The following is a 16,723-nucleotide window of genomic DNA, read 5'->3' as shown; positions in this document are numbered from 1 at the left end:
CACCTGTTGTATTGCTATTTGAACCCGTCTATATTAACTTAATAAAAATATATTCAAACTTTTTAGGCAACAGATAGTTCTGTGCAAAGAGCTCATCCTTTGAGATCAGTGACAAAAGAACATCAAGAAAAGAAACCATCTAACTGCTCCATTGATAGAAGCACACCAACTGGCAGGAGAACACTTAATCAGGGAAAACTGACACCTTTAGAACCAGAAAAAGTAAGTCAATAGCAAGGTCTACTTAAACTGCCTTTATTTGCTTTTTATAGAATTGTTCAGAAGCTATATCAACACCCTGATCCCCACACAGCTGCTGCTTGGTCTTCTTTCCCTGGAACTGAAGGTTTTTTTGTCAGAAATTAACTTAAAGACTGACTGTTCATACATTGAGCTATTCAGATACCTGCAGGCCAGAGTGTGGGTGAATGTTTGAAACCTGCCCCTCTTGCCTCAGAAAAAGTTCAGAGTTGATCACATGCACCAAGCATTGGGGCAGTGTATGGGCCAGTGGCTCCCAGGAAGGCCAGAGGCTTGGACCATCAGGAGCAGCTCATGGAGTCCAGCAGGGCAGTGCCCATCCCACAGATGCAGACAGGAAGGAAGGCAGGCTGGGAATAGAAGTGTGGGTTAGACCAAAATCCCAATTGTCAAAGCCTATAGTGATGAGACAGGTCTGGGGTCATGATAAGAATTCATCCTGTGGGTCAGTACTGGGATTTGGATCAATGAGGTGCATGGCCAGGTACAGACAACTGCAATGCAAACCAACATGGACCAAATGAAGTGAAGCTTCCCAGAGATGGGAAGCAGTGGGCAGGGTGGTGGGCATGACCTTGTCTGACACTTCTTCCAGTTCTTCCACCTTCCTTTCTCCACAATAGTCTGAACTAAGGTTAGACCCATGCACAATACCCAAACACAGACAGCTAAACTTCTAGGAAGGGGAAGTGCATCTGGCCATGTCAGTGACAACTCCCATCTTACAGTGAAGCATGACTGTAGGCCAGGCCCTCTCCTTTTTTCTTCAGGTTGTACATCAACCCTCTTCTACTGGAGGAAAAACAGGTAGTAGAAAATCACCTGGAGCTGTCTCACATGTAACTGGTCTTTTCAAGGAACCTAACTCATCTTCCTGTATAAAAGGTAAGATATGTGGAAACTTTCTGCCTGCTTAAAATGGTCTGCAAATGACTTGGAGACACTGGTCTTTAACTCTTGACTTGCAGAGGATGTTATCAGTAAAACACTCCTATTATTCTTAGAAGAATTATCAAATTTGTATTTTACAAGAGGGGAGAGCAAACTGTGCTCTCACCTGCTTACTTACTGAGTTTGTTGTCCTGGAAGTTTAAAGGTGGGAGAATGGATGTGGACTGTACTTCATTTTGGTCCAGGAAAAAGCACCTTTGGAAGGATGGAAAAATGTTAGCAAACATTATCAGTGTAAGAAGCAATGTGTTACCAGACTCTGAGACATTAAAAAACCTGAGATAGGTATGGCAATGTGATTCAGCAATTTGCATATGCTTTCAATGACCCCTTTTACTTTGCTTTTTCTTACAGGCATGCCTTTGCCAATTTCAGATAGCTCAGAAGACATGTCCCTCTCACAAAACCATAGCAATGACACTTGCAGCTTTGTACCCTGCAATAACAATGAAGAAAGAGAGGTATTCCACCATGTAACTCTATAAAATAGAATTTCAGTTAGTCTGTGGTCTTAGTTTTCATATACAGCATGCTAACTTCCATTCAGTTAGAAAAAATACTCTCCTGGCTTTATTTTCTTTCATCTACTCATGATATAAGTACAGTCTTTAAAACAATATTGTAATGGCTTTCAAATAATAGATTAGATTTCTTTATCAATATGGTCCTGCACAACTGTTGAATATTAATAGATTTATGTTGTTAGTTACCATTTTAATTTTGTCTCTGGAAGAATAAACTCTTAAAAAGACAGAAAAGCTGCTAAAACCTCTGAATAAAGTGGCTTTAGTGACCACACACAGGAGAAGTGGCATAACTGCAGCTGACAACAAAGTATTTACAGACAGTTGTGCTTTTCTGGATGCTGAAGCAAAGGTTTGAGCTACTTATGATTCTGGTTCTTACACGATCAGCAAATGCCTTCTTTCCATTTGTGAACAGAAATAAAACATACCAAGAAAAGGAAAACACTCCATTCCCACTTTCTAGGCTATGCAGTGGACAGAGCATTAGGGATGTATCTGACAACTCTGAGCACGGTGTTTATAGCCATTTACTGAAGCATATCATGCCCTGTGGGGAGCAGTACTCCCTATTCCTTTGGATCCTGTAATTCAAAATTTCACCACATCTTCAAAAGTAATTAACGTCATCTGGTAGCTGCCCTGGATGCTATGTGCCAGATGTCGATTAACTTAAGGTTCCTTTATGCTGCCACACTGCAAAGAGCACTCATGGCAATGGTAAATTGGAATTGCAACATCCAGAATAGCCCTTACCTACATAGATAGCATTACCTAAGAGCTAAAGGCCACGTAATTTGTTTTGGAAGAGTGGCTCTAGCTTATATAGGTACCTTTCTTTGTAAATCAGTAACCCAATATTCAGAGATAGTTCTCCTCTCTGTTCTTGTGTTTATTTTCTCCATTTTGTACCGTGTAATCTTGCCAGAATGCACTCCTTTCACTTCATTTTTGGACTTCCTTTTTGCTACCTTTAGCTGTGCAAACTGAAGATAATTTGAGTTAATGTGCAAAATTTCTAGCTACAACTAAAACATAGAAATTCATTGCAAAGGCAAGGCAATACCTAAAAGAAGGGCATCTTTCCTCTGCATGTGTGAAAGTAAATATGGGGTTTGCACTGTTGATTAAAATTAATGAAAATATTTTTAAAACATTTTTGTTTGTATAACACTGACTGTGATGTTTTCATAACATAGCCTCCAAAATTATCTGGAAGGTCAATGTTGAATCAAGAAAGAAGAAAGAGTGAGGAAGAGGTGCAGGAAAAAATAGAGTATTGTGATGGAAAGGTAAGAGAAAATAGGATTTTTGGTTTTTGTTTTTTTTTTTTTTTGTTTGGGAGGCATTCCCTTTTTGTGGATATTCTGATTGTTGGAACTAAATGACAAAGCTATAGTGCATCTTCTGGTTGTCTTCTTTTTTGGACTTCAAATGAATTATATTGTGGGATTTGATATATGGTGAACAGAACCAGCTGCCATAGTAATACCAGGGAAATTGATTAACCAGAGGCTGTGCTAGGTAGGAAGTCTTCTCTGACCAGTGTATTGTTTGTAGAAGAGCACACTGGTGGCATTATTGTCTGCTGTTAAGAAGTTTTGAGCAATTTTTCAGCTTTCTGCATGCAGCCACAATTAATTCTGTAGTACTGAATGTCCATACAGGATTATTTGGAAAACAATGATTGTTAACCTATCATGTCAGCACTCTGTGTTAATACATCAATTAAATCGTTTTGGCTCACATAATCCAGAAGCAGGGTCTCTCAAGTCACCTGTGTGGAAAATGCACAAGCATATATGAAATGAGTCCAGACAATAATTCACTGAAGTTGGTCAAGGAAAAACCTGACTGGCATCCCTATTGCCACAGGGCTATGTACCTTACCTCCCTTAACAGAAAAACAAGGTGATAGGGTGAGAATCTGGGATATGTGATGCAAGTAAGTTCATCTTGTGAAAAGAAAATTTCTTTTGGCTCCCTTTATACACAAATGAAAAAAATAAGGCCTGTTCTGCAGTGATAACTTCTGAAATACAAAGGCATAGAATGACTTACTTCAAACTCCAGTTTAATGGGAAGGCAATGCAATGCTGCTCATTTCCTTTGACTTCAATTAGATGCTTTATGTGTTTGAAGGTAGAAGAGGTGCTTACCGATGGACGTCGAATCCTCACTTTCCGCAATGGTACTAAAAAAGAGATTAGTGTTGATAAAAGGACAACAACAATTAGCTTTTCCAATGGAGATGTAAAGAAGATCATGCCAGATCAGAGAGTGGTGTGTAACTTTTTTTTTCTTTATGGAAAATAAAATGATTAATTGATTTTCCAACGAGGTCCTATCATTTATCTTGATCTATTAATTCTGAGAGAAGTTGATAAGGAAGGGTGTTGGTTTAACAACCCTGAGCAGTGAAACTTCTTCATCTACAAGGACAAAAGTGGAAAGGCACGAAGGTAACAGTCAAAGAAGGAAAAAATATGTGGTTGACCAAGCAGGAGACTGAACAAGGCAAGGGGCAGAAGCAGCCGTCTGAAGCAAGGACTTGTTTTTATTCATTTGTAGAGTAGCTAATTCCTCTTGGCATGATATAAATATAAGTAGTTAATAAGTATGTGAGCTAGAGTGGAAATAAGTGAGGCCTTGGTAGCAGCAAGGCTATTTTAAACTAATAGTTCATGGATGAGATCCAAAGCAAAGAGATGGGAGGATGACTTTCATGTACGCACTCTTCTTCTATATGCTACAGAGATGAAAATAGTGTCATCTAGACACAGTCATGAGGAGGAGAGTGAATGAGAGGAAGGAACAGCAATGTGAACATAGATACTTTTATGGATGGCAGATGCAGAAAACGACCTTGAAATGACTTTTTAAAGATGGCTTATTTTTAAGCACATTGTTATGGTTGAATCTGCTTATGCAAATATTGTGAACATGCTGCTAACACTTCACTCTCCTTCCAGATTTATTATTATGCAGATGCACAGACAACCCACACTGTTTATCCAGATGGCCTGAAGGTGCTGCAGTTCCCTAATAATCAGATAGGTATGCAAGAGCTCATAAGCGTGAACGGTATCTGCAGATTTATTTCTATTATGAAAGTGTGGTCTGCGTTCTGACTCCAAGAGATTAAGTATTTTCTTGCCATTTGACATTGTCTTTGCATTTCACTTCCAGTATATTCCATCACTTCACTGCTCAGTTTCCTCCTACAAAGCAAGTATAATAATGGAATATAAATGTAACTCTTCTAATTTTGATTATCTGATTATGTGATTCTTTAATTTCTTTAGCTGTACTCTGCATATAATTTCCATCCTCACTGTGATATCCAAAAAAATCCTGACCTAGCTGTGTGTACAGAAACATGAAAGAATACTAGATAGACTTCTTACATCTTCTTTTCCACAGAAAAACATTATCCTGATGGCACACAAGAAATTGTGTTCCCAGATCACACAGTGAAGTGCCTCTATAGTGATGGACTGAAGGAAACTTTTTTCCCAGATGGCACAGTAGTAAAAGTAGAAAAGTAAGTCTTGTATAAATGACAGGAACCAGGCATTGGACACACACCCAATGATACTGACATTTAGAACTGTGGCTGGGTTTGGCATAGCTAGGAAATTTCTAGATGAAAGGAGAAAGGATTTTTAAGATAGCAAGGGTTTTGTTACAATGTAGCACTGAAAACTGTTCACTTCCACCTTGAGTGATAGATGATCATTTGTCACTGGCAAAGTGACTGTGAAATATTCCTCATTTGGTTCCTTGTAACTTTACACTGGCCAGAGTTGCTGGGAGATCACCAGTTGTCTGTGTTAAAAATATGGGTGCTAAAGGACTCAGGGTGAGGTCTCCTAAGCTGTATTCTTACCCATTTGGCTCCCTTTCTAATCTCAGGCAAGGCATTTCATGTATTGTCTCTGTATTCCTCCATGCAACATGAGAAAAACAGGAATCTTTCATTTGTGCCTCTTCTGGGCTTCGAAAGGTTCCTGTTGTAAAATAGATTTTCTGCCTGAAAAAAGCCTTGAGATCCCTCCATGAAGTTATGTAAAACGCAAATCTCCATTAGCTATTATACTATGTATTGAAATCTTTTTGTGAGATAAGATCTCTAATGCCATCCCGTGTTAATTCTGACATTATTTTCTGCTTTCATTGAGTCACATTAGACAGCTCAGTGAGACAGGTTAATAAAGACAGTGCCTTCTCATCACTGCATTCATTGCTATTTCTTTCAGGAATGGAGATAAAATAGTGGTATTCAGTAATGGCCAGAAGGAGATTCACACTGCACAATTCAAGAGGCGGGAGTACCCAGATGGCACCGTGAAAACTGTGTACTGCAACGGCAGACGGGAAACCAAGTATTCCACTGGACGAGTTCAAATCAAAGATGAGGAGGGTAATCTCATCCTAGATAAGAAGTAATTCCTCCCCGCAAAGGGCTGCACTGTATGTATGTAGCTCAACCCATTTTCTTGGCAGGTCAGAACTGTTAACAAGATTTAACTTGTGGAAAGGACTGGATGGATCTGTAAGGCTGAAAATTACTTTGGCTGAGTGACTGGCTTAGTTTGGAATAACCTTATATGAATGTAATGTCTCTTGAGTGAGACTTGAATGGGATGCGGTCATGTGCTCTTTGTGTATGCAACATTAAAATAAATGTCCACAGTAACTTCTCATTGAAGTGTTCATTTTATGGTACTGATCACAATTTCCCTTGTTTTTCTGCCACTGTTGTGAAAGTGACTACAATTCTGGACCATGGCATAAGAGCCTCAAGTATACAGTTCAGTGCTGCCCTACGCTGACTAGAGCAGATTGCTCAAAGGCCAATCCAACCTGGCCTTGAACACTTCCAGGGAAGTGAATTTTTTGAAATCACTGAAACATTTCTCTTGAGGAGCTCAGCTCATTTACCTGCCCGTTGATTGAGATGCCCAGTTATCTTCTTATGCCCCCCAAATTCCTGTAACAACAAATACGTTTTCATAGCAACATTATAGAATTACTCTGTCTTCTCTTTAGTTTTCAGGGACTCAGACTATTAACAAATCACCATTCAAATTACAGAGTATCTATGAAAGAAAGAGCAAGGAGCATTGCTGATGTTGATCACACACATACTTCAGTTTATCAATTTAATTATGATGCTATGAACATCCGTGCAGTTTGATATCGACTGGTGTAATGATAAAATTGCATTGTTTTCTCTTTACTGCTGCGTAACTCTCCTTTTCAGCTTTTCACTGCTGAAATAACATATTTTATTTGTTTTGTAAAAGGAAACTCTAGTCAAAATAAATCCAAGATATCATTCTTTTCCATGTGTCTCACTAAGAATTTCAGTTCATTCTTCCTTACGCTGAGCAAAACAAACATATGTTGATTTTTTTCTCAATTAGGCATCATAAAAAAGTGAATGTGGTTAATGTTTTCAGTTTGGCTGGGAAACTAAATATATGATACCAATGTTTTATAAAGCAACATTGGTTTTATTCCCATGAATTCCTCTAACAAAAGGTCCCTGTTCTCCAGTTAAAATGCTGACATTCTTTTTGTTTCTGTAATAATTTAGAAAACAGTCTTTGTTTGCAGCTTTGAGCCCTAAATCACTATTTACTATTCAATAACTTGTGTGTCACAGAATCACAGAATTCTGCAGGTATGTGATCCTTCTAATTGTAAATCAAATAAGGAACAATTTTGTTACTATGCTCCTTATTCCTTGCTTCAGTCTACTTGCAGGAGGCATTTTGATTGTGGAATAATTTGGCCTGTGGTCCTGCACATGTGAAACACATAGGGAATATGTGCAAGCCAGTCTCTAAAACTGTGCATGCAGCAATGCATGTGTGCAAACACCTTGCATATGTATTCACTGTGCTGATATGTATATTTGTGCTGGTTTAAAGGTAAACCCGCAGGGGAAATGAACCCAACTCAAAAGAGAGATTATAAATCAGAATAACAATTTAATAAAATAATACAATAAGTACAATCATACAGATAAACAATTGGTTTTAACCCACAAAACCCCAATGTATAACCCAGCACCCTGGGGCATGAACACTGGTGTTCGTTGGGCCCCCTGAGTCCCAAGTAAAAGAAGAGGGGAAAACCTGTTGGTGAGAGTGCTGTTGCAGTCTGGTCAAGAGTGGTGATTGCAGTCCAGTCGAGAGCGGTGATCTGCAGTCTGGTTGAGAGTGGTGATCTGCAGTCTTCCTCTGGATCCCACGAGTGGTTAAAAAAGTTCCAAGACTCCAAGATTATATATTCTCCAGTTCAGGCAGGAATGCCCAGTACTTCCTTCAGGGCGGGGAGTTCCACAAAGGGTGTGAGGACAAGAGCTCTCTCCTGTCTCGCAGGCCTCTTAACACCTAGTTTATAGCCTGATGAGTCAGGCATGCTGTGGGCAGATGGTGTAAATGCTCTATTGATAACAGTTTCTGGGAAATGGCACGGAAGGTTATAGAATACACAGTTTTGGGTTACACCCATACAGTGATGAACTGGTCAGAGCTGTTCTAACTAGGACAACATTCACCTTGTTAGCACCAGCTTTCAGGGTGGTTGTAATGACACATAAGCATGGGCCTGGTCCTACTTTCCAGCAAATTGATGGCAAATCTTCTATTGGTGAAATCAAGGGTGAAACTACTGAAGATTTCACAGCACTTTTGCCAACCCATGTCTGACCATCATTCTAGCAAGATATTTGTTTCAGGTGATATTTTATAATATAATAGCAAAGGAATTACTGAAATAAGAGGGACACATTGGGTTTAAAAAGGAGGAGGCAGAAAAGCACCTACATGAATGACAAGCTCTGTCAGGTATGTTATAACTGGGAGTCCTTCACAGACAAGTTACAACACATACCCCTTTGTTTTTCACAGACTATTCTCATGTTCCCTCTCCTCCACCTTCCACTTGCATTAGTTAACCAGAAGCATTGGCTCTACCATCAAGGGTTCATAGCTGTAGGAACACAAATAATCCAAATTAAGTGTGACTGAATATTGTGCTTTAACTGTAGCAACACATACCTATTTCACCATGTCTTTTGTCCTGGAGGATTTATAATGAACAAATTTTCATGAATCCTACAGGGAGATGAAACACATTTTGTCTTTCCAAAACACTTCTTGTCTTTCCACAGGTTTTTCTGGCATTGGCAAAAACATGCTACAACCAGTATTTGGCCTCAATTTTTGTTTAAATTTAGACTAGGCTGTGACTTCTCAACAGAGTTACTTTCCTTCAGACAGCCAGGGGCATAGGCCTCTGGTTTTTATCAGAGAGGAAATATGTGCGTGTGTTAACTTGTAGTTGCAGAAGTCAGGTGTAGGTAACCAGTTGCTGAGTTGGGCAGACTTGTGTGGAGAGTGCCCAGCCTCCAGGGATTTGTTTATTTTTAACTTCAGCTTTTGCTTGGGAGGCTATTTTTGGCATGGTATTTTTTTCCTGCATCTGGAAATCAGTGTTTTACTTGGAAGTGCTCTGGCAGTTTTCTTGGTCAGGACAGCTACCTTACAAATTGATCCTCTCGCATCATGCAGAGCAGGCTGTAGAAAAGAAGCAGAATTATATTTAGATGCTCTTTCACAAGTGAGTAAGCCAGGCACTCTCATCACCTGTGGTCTGGGGCACACACCTTCTGCCAATCTTTATTCCAGCTACTGGGTTTTGCCTGAAAATATCAATCTGCTTGTAGTTCAGCAGTTCAGCAATATTGTGAAAAAGTTTTCTTCTCACAGTGTCATCAATGGAACAGCTGAAACACAAGGCTGGATGCAGTTGATTTCTAAAAGTTGTGGCTTGAATTGGTCATAAACCAGGGTGTCAAAGCCAAAGAACTCAAAGCAATTGGAATCCATTGGTAAGGGGATAACACCAAGCAGGGTAAGAATCACTGTGTTATTGATCATCTGCCAGAGGACCATGCCATCAATACCAAATATTCAAAGGTAAGAACGACATTCACTGAACATCCATTTGCAGCCACAGATAATCCCTTTGTATTTTTTTACATGAAACTCTGTATCTGTTGATGCTGGTCAGTGTTTGTGGGAATAAACATTGTCCAGAGAACCAAAGTCGAACTTTTCAGTAGCAAAACCTCACTAGACTTTCCTCATGACTGTAAACGGTGAGGAGAAAGAACTGATCACACATACATAAAGGTGCAGTTCCAGTTTATACCCTGAAGTGAGCAAAGAGTTACTAATGTACTTCTGCACAATAACTGTACAGTCATATACTAAGTCTATAATGTTTTGGAAAATGAGTATGCCCCTTCCACAGGAGAGATCCACAGGCTTGCAAATACAATAGCTGTGTTTTTCTGCCTACTGATTGTCTCTCCTTGCTGTATTCTGCTCCAAATTTAACACAGTCATTAGGCAAGATGAATGCCACTGGACTAAATTCATACAGAACCTATCCTTATGCTCCTTTCATACATTTCTGATGCCTTGCCAAGCAGTCTGTTCTGGTGATCTGGACAGCTGCTGGACAGTGATTGAATCTCTGCCACGGTTTAATGCTGTGGTGGTCTGTCATGTGGAAAGGGGAGTTCCAACAGCACAGGTTCCACTCTGAGTCATCTTGCTTTTTTTTTTGTAAAATTGAGTTCAGCCACACTCCAGTAAAATCTCACTGACTATCACAGAGACATTCTTGTGGAGACAGAACACCAACAACTTCAAACATCTCTTGTATCATAGTCACATGCTCTCATTTCTCTCTCTACTTTAAGGCCCCTTCCAAGCCAAGCCATTTTATGATTCTATGACTTTTTCTTGTGGTTTTTTTTTGGTTTTTTTTTTTTTTTTTTTTTTGTTTTTTTGTTTTTTTTTGTGGTTTTTTTTGGTTTGTTTTGTTTTGTTTTTTGTTTTGTTTTTTGTTTTTGTTGTTGTTGTTTGTTTGCTTTGTTTGTTTTGGTTTGGTTTTGTTTTTTACAGCTCTCCTTAGCCCAATGACTGTAGCTTTGCCTAGTCTAACTTACTTTGTACTGCTGCATTACTGACACATTATGCTAACTTAATATGTTGCCCTGCTCTGAACAAACTCTCTTGGTTAAGATTATAAAGCCCAATGCAAAACCGACAGGAGACAGTAGGAAAATGCCTATTGATTCCAATGCTCTTTTCCTCCTCTGACATGCTGATTTAACTCACTGATAATCTTCTTCTATTCCTCCCGTGAGCTCCTCCCCAGTTCCTGAAGAGCAAGGCACCTTCTTGCCTCATCACTTTCCTCTCAACAAAGTAATGTTCCATAGGAATGTATGTAGCTTCTGAATGAAATACTATTTCCCACTGTCTATGTTGGCAGTAGATGATGGACTCCATTTATTTTTATGAGTAAAAAATGCATTTTGAGTTATATTAAGCATAGCAATTCTCATATAGACCGTTCATGAAGAGTGTTCCTCCCTATCCATCTAGTTCAATGTATACAAGTCTCAAACTGAAGACCTATCTTACTGGCTGGTGGCATAGAGCAAAAAAAAGTCCCGTGGACTTGTAGATTTGAAAGTGTTGTTGTTTCTCTCAATTTTATTTTCCCGAAAACCTACAGAGCTGCAATTCTACAGTCTAATTGTCCCTGAGAATTAGATTTTGTGTTTGGGGCAGAGTGTCTTGGATGAGAGAAGAGTGTTTGAGCTGAGGATCATTCTCACAAAACATTAACATACCAACCTCCACTTTCTCCCAAAAAGTAGCAAATAAAAAAAAAAACAAAATGGATGTTCCATATGGTAGACAAGACTCCCTCACATCCTACTACTGTAGTGACACCCTTGCTTTTTCTTTTCAGGTTGAGTTGTAGTCTCTGCCTTCCAAACAACTACAGGGAAAAAGTCACACCTGGAAGTACACAATGCAATGTCAGTTGAGTTTGCAAGGGGCACTTTTCTGCAGAAAAATTACAATTTGTTGAAATTGAAAGCTTTTTTTCCAGAGAACAAAAGTAATCTTTTGTCAGCTTTTTTATTTAATTTGAATTTTCTTGTTTTGAAATTGTCAGAATATACTAGTTTCATTTTTTAAGAGACAGTGATTCAGAAAGACATTTTTTAAATACCAATTTAGTTTTAAAACTAGAAGCCCAAATGTGAAATGACATACTTTACCATTATCAAAATATAAACTAACATAATTCAAAATTTTGCAAATCACAAAACAGTTCAGGATTCCCATTACTTTATTTGAATGTAAAAAAAAAATTAAAAATTCTTGCAGGAGGAAAAGCCATGTTTCTCTCTCCACTCTTGACGTTTGTGGATCTGTCATGCGATGTACTTATGTCACGGCTGTCCAATGCATTCTGCTGCTGACAGGCTCTGACGGGTAACCGCAGGGCAGTCACAGAGCTCTTCTACAAGCAGCATTGTGAAGTTTGTAACAAGCTTGTTACAATGCAGGCAGCAAACCCAGGAAAGTTTCAATTGGGGCTTAATGGGAGGAGGGTTTTAGAGAACAGTCCAGGAGGTATTTCTGGAAGGCTGGGAAGCTGGGCAGTGGGGTTAGGAGTATAAGACTACTTTACAATAGGACTGTAATATGTGGGTTAAAAATAGTCCAAGACCATCTTATATCCTGTAGTGAGGGAATTTTTGCTTCAAAATGACGTGCTTTTAAGCAAGCTTTGGTCCAAGGTGTGAGGTATAAGGCTCCTATTGGAAAGGGACTTTAGGCATCATTAATGGTAGAGACTGTGGCCAAAATTTGAATTTCTGTATATGATGACTTTCCATATTGCAAAGTAACATGTAATTCTATATTCCAATAGTAATATGTATATTAACATGTTTAGTGATGTCTTACAGTCAGACTTGCAGTACCCTTCCATCTTGGGTTTGAGCTAGTGTTGGAAGGGAGGGAGCAAGATCTAAACTGCACAGAGACAGACTGCAGTTGCATTTTCCTTAGTGAGAGCTTTCCTTGGGTGAGGGGTTTATAGGGAACAGGAGAGAAACATGGTAAGTAGTTACTGAAGTGTGGTCATGGTGTAATAGGACTTCTATAAGAGTAGTCTTCCTATGTCTCTTGTGGTGAGTCATTCTTTTCAGCCCCAGAAAGTTGGGGACTTGCTGCTGAGCTTGCACACAAATCTAACAGGGTGGTCCCAGAAAATGATTGTTATCTTTGCTTCCACTTTCTTTCCTGGGAATTTTTTGCCCTGTCTGCTTATTAAAGAGCACTGTGTCACACACTAAGAAAAAATTGAAAAACAAACACCAATCAACCAACTAAAAAACAAACAAAACCAAACAGACAACAACAAAAAAAACCCAAAAACAAAAAAAATCAAGCACACCAAAAAAACAACCATACAAAACTAAGCAAGTTTTACAGTAGCTGGTTCAAATCCTGGGGCAAAGATCATTAAATTAAGAAAAAAATTATATAATTGGAAGCAGCTATGGTAAGCATTTGGATGAATCACCTTACAGACTGCAGTTAGCTTTGTCTTTTCTGCACTGCTTAACACTTATTAGCAGTGTTTCCGTGAAAGGCACTGTTGAACATGAAAGCAGTGTGTGGTAAACTGTGCCATCACAGTGTCCACTAGGTAATCATAAATTAAGCCGTTAGTAATGTCTGAACAATGAAGCTTTCTTCAGTGGTTTGTTCATATCATCTTCTATTAATGAACATCTGGCACTCAGGGAATGAAATTAAACCTCTGGCATTCGGGGAATGCCAGTTTACAGGAAATTGGCTAATCAGACCTAGATACAACAAATGTCTGCTTCAAATTCCCTGATAATTAAGTGCAAAGAAAAGAAAGCACTTTAACTAACAAAGAACACCTGTCTGATTTTAAGGAAGTCATATAACATATAAGTAGAAGCTCCTGAAGCGCAATTATGGAACAGTAATTCTGGGATTAGGCACTGGTCTAAATTAACGAAGATAAATTTCACTCACTCTGTATAAATGTGTGCCCAGATAAACCTCCATCTCTTTACCAACCTTCATTCCCAGAGGGATCTATGTTCAGTCCATTCCTTAATAATTTGTAAACCCACCTTTGCATTCTTCCACAATGCAAAATTACCACAGCTGTCTCCGACCATGCTTGAGCTTAACATCCAGGTACTGCTGTTGCCAACCAGCACCCAGAGGCAGAGACCTTATAATCATAGAATCAGAATGGTTCTATGAAGGGACTCTAAAAATCATCTAGTTCCAACCCCCCTGCCATGGGCAGGGATACTCACGCTAGCACAGGGTGCTCAATGCCCCATCCAACCTGGCTTTCCCCCTGAGGAGAGCAGGATGCTGTTGTCTATGACACCAGGTAACAGAGAGATAGGAGCCTGTCTGGTGAAACATGGAGTGGAGAAGGGTGAGTCTACCTGCACCCTGCTGCTAGTTAAGGTCTCAGCACAGACAGACCTGTGCTGCTCACTACCTGCTAGACTAAAACAGGGCTTGTGGAGTCTTCCTTGACCATGAAAGGGCAGAAGCCTCATGTCACAGAAACTTCAACCATCTTTTCTTGCATTTCAATTAAGAGGTATTCTTAGCTGAACTTCTGCCAGCATTTTTTTCATATATTCTATGCAGCAAAATCCCTATTGCATTTACAGTAAACAAAACCATATAAATTTTATAACTGTGTTCTGTCCATGCTAAATGATAATTTTCATTTAGGTCATGTCCAAGACTGATGGGCACCTTTATCCTCATCCTGTCCCAGGAGCAAGCATGTTCATTGCATTGCCACATGTAACTGTGGCTTTCGTTATCAAGTCAACAGAGTTTTTTCTCATGCTTCCTGTGCAATAGAAGAGTTGTTTTTCCCCTTCTATTACAGTTCGGGAAATGACTACAGTAAAGTCCTTTTCAAGAGTGAAAAAAAAGCTCCCCAAACCACAGGCTGCAACATCCTATCTCCTGTGCTGATTCAGTGTCAGTGATACCGTGATCCTCTCCAAGGTCAGAGCACCTTTTCTGCTCCTTGGTAGCTCCTCATGGTTTCAGTTGGAATACGTGGTGTAAGGAGCTGTTTGTTCATATGGCATTGCTGAATTTTACAGACAAATCCTGGGCACAGAGAGAACCAAACAATTATGGAGGTGTCCTGTGTTGACCCTGACCATCAATGAAGCATCCTCCAAGTTGCTCACTTCCCCCACCAACAGGATGGAGGAGAGAATCAGAAGAGCAAAAGTGATAAAACTTCTGCTTTGAGATATGGGCAGTTTAATAGGAGAAGCAAAACTGTGTGTGCAATCAGAACAAAACAGGAATTCATGCACTACTTCACTTTGGCAGACAGGTGTCCAGCCACTTCCTGGAAAGCAGGACCTCAGTGGGCATAGCAATTGCTTGGGAAGTCAAATGCCATAAGCAAGAATGTCCTCACTTCCTCCTCCTTTGCCCTGAGCTTTTATTGCTGATCATGGCATCTTGTGGCATGGGATATCCCTTTGGTCAGTCTGTCTCATCTGTCCTGAAGCAAAAAGGATTTTTGACATCAGTGAAAATTTCATCTGTGTGAATGTAATCATTTTCTCTTTGAAATTTTCACTGATGTCAAAAGTCCTTTTTGCTTCACTAGCCTTTGAACATTGCTTTGTAAAAGAAAAAATCAGAGGAGAATTCAGAGATGTGTTGAAACATGATGCTGTGTTTCTGTATGAGATGGAAGTAGTGCAGGGTGAGAATCAGCAGCAGCCTAGAAAATCCATCTGTAAGTGCTGGGCAGCTGGGAGGCTGTCAGGATTCTACAGCCACTGTAATTTTGCTGTTTTATTTCCAACAGAGAGATTAACAGCATGCCTTTGACCTGACAGAAAAAATGTGCAAGAGAAAGGTGGATCTGTGAGGCAACCCACCTCTCATCTCCTTTTCTGCAGGACATAATGAACTTTACTTTACTGTATGAGACCTGGAAAAGAAGCTCATCATTTGGAAATCCATGAATCAATGTGAAGTCTGGAGAAGAGGCCAGATGCTTGAGTATAAGAAATATAAGAGAGATAGTAAAGTAGCATAAAGTTTACTGCTATTTAAAAGACATAACAATTCAGGGATTTTTTTTCCACATAAATTGTATCATTGTTGTCACACCGTATGGTGCCTTATCCTCCCGTTATGGTAATAACTGAGAGGAAGTAGTTTCAAGTGTTAGTTCCATGGCAGGCAGCAACTTAACTAGCCCTGTAGTTTATTTCCAGAGACAGCACTAATCTTGGAGATGAACAGCATTTGTCTCCAATTCCTTTTTTGCTGTCTGCCTCACACAGAGAATCTGATCATGGTGTCATTAGCAGTAATGATCATCATGTCTGTACAGTTCTCTCTCATTAAGATACAGGAACACTGCCCAGTAATTGCACTGTAGCACTCTTCTCTTTGAAGAATAACCCCCCAAATCCAAATCTGGAAACAATATGGATAAAATTAAGAGAAGTTGAAATAACATGAGGGAAATCCTCATCTGAGCCACTGCTGGATACATATAGGTATGAAGAAGTTATTACAGTGTAGGCCCATCCTCCTTTTCTCTTACCACTCTGTGACTTGCACTGTTACCTGCACCCTCGTCATAGCTAGGTTCTCTAAGTAACATGCCCTGGCTGCTCATCTCAAAGACAGCTCTGTCTGGGAAAGATGGATTAGAAAGTGGGGAAGGTCATAATAACTGAAGTATTTGGTTATGTGGAAGGCACCTCTTTTAGGATGAAGTTGCTGCAACTGGTGACAGAAAAACTGGAGACAGGAAAACCAAAGGAGAAAGAGATCTGGGATAGAGGGATGACATGGACAGAAACACAGCTGTCTGCTGACCTGAGACAAGCTGGTGGAATCAGTGGTCAGTGAATTATGAGGTGTGAGGATATGATGTGTAGATATAGCCAGTTTATAAGTTGATGTTATTTATGGCAGGTGTTAAAGAATGCAGCATAAGAATAACATAAATCTTTATAAGAAAAGATG

At 39.6% G+C, this 16,723-nt stretch overlaps 2 protein-coding genes across 2 annotated transcripts; one reads left to right on the top strand and one right to left on the bottom strand.

Moving 5' to 3' along the window:
- The first annotated feature begins 966 nt into the window (after nucleotides 1-966).
- LOC135411426 (centromere protein J-like) lies at nucleotides 967-7,360 on the top strand. Its single transcript, XM_064648943.1, has 7 exons — nucleotides 967-1,146; nucleotides 1,567-1,673; nucleotides 2,936-3,028; nucleotides 3,879-4,019; nucleotides 4,709-4,793; nucleotides 5,160-5,280; nucleotides 5,996-7,360. Exons 1-7 carry the CDS (start codon nucleotides 996-998, stop codon nucleotides 6,183-6,185), a joined length of 888 nt encoding a protein of 295 aa, XP_064505013.1. The 5' UTR covers nucleotides 967-995; the 3' UTR covers nucleotides 6,186-7,360.
- Nucleotides 7,361-9,365: 2,005 nt separating this feature from the next.
- TTLL2 (tubulin tyrosine ligase like 2) lies at nucleotides 9,366-10,785 on the bottom strand. The gene is given in 5 exon segments (XM_064647382.1): nucleotides 9,366-9,559; nucleotides 9,562-10,108; nucleotides 10,110-10,385; nucleotides 10,388-10,441; nucleotides 10,771-10,785. Coding segments are annotated over 5 exon segments (1,086 nt in total).
- Nucleotides 10,786-16,723: the final 5,938 nt, after the last annotated feature.

This window comes from Pseudopipra pipra, chromosome 3 (assembly GCF_036250125.1).
Source record: "Pseudopipra pipra isolate bDixPip1 chromosome 3, bDixPip1.hap1, whole genome shotgun sequence".
NCBI lineage: Eukaryota > Metazoa > Chordata > Aves > Passeriformes > Pipridae > Pseudopipra > Pseudopipra pipra.
The sequence above is the reverse complement of the archived record's forward strand: the minus strand, read 5'-3'. Positions and strand labels throughout refer to the sequence as shown.

Excerpts from the sequence above, each read along its gene's own strand:
- LOC135411426 (XM_064648943.1), top strand. The coding sequence starts at position 996 with ATGACTGTAGGCCAGGCCCTCTCCTTTTTTCTTCAGGTTGTACATCAA. Across the intron at positions 1,147-1,566 it reads CTCATCTTCCTGTATAAAAG|GCATGCCTTTGCCAATTTCA; the intron begins GTAAGATATGTG and ends TTTTTCTTACAG. Across the intron at positions 1,674-2,935 it reads ATAACAATGAAGAAAGAGAG|CCTCCAAAATTATCTGGAAG; the intron begins GTATTCCACCAT and ends TTCATAACATAG.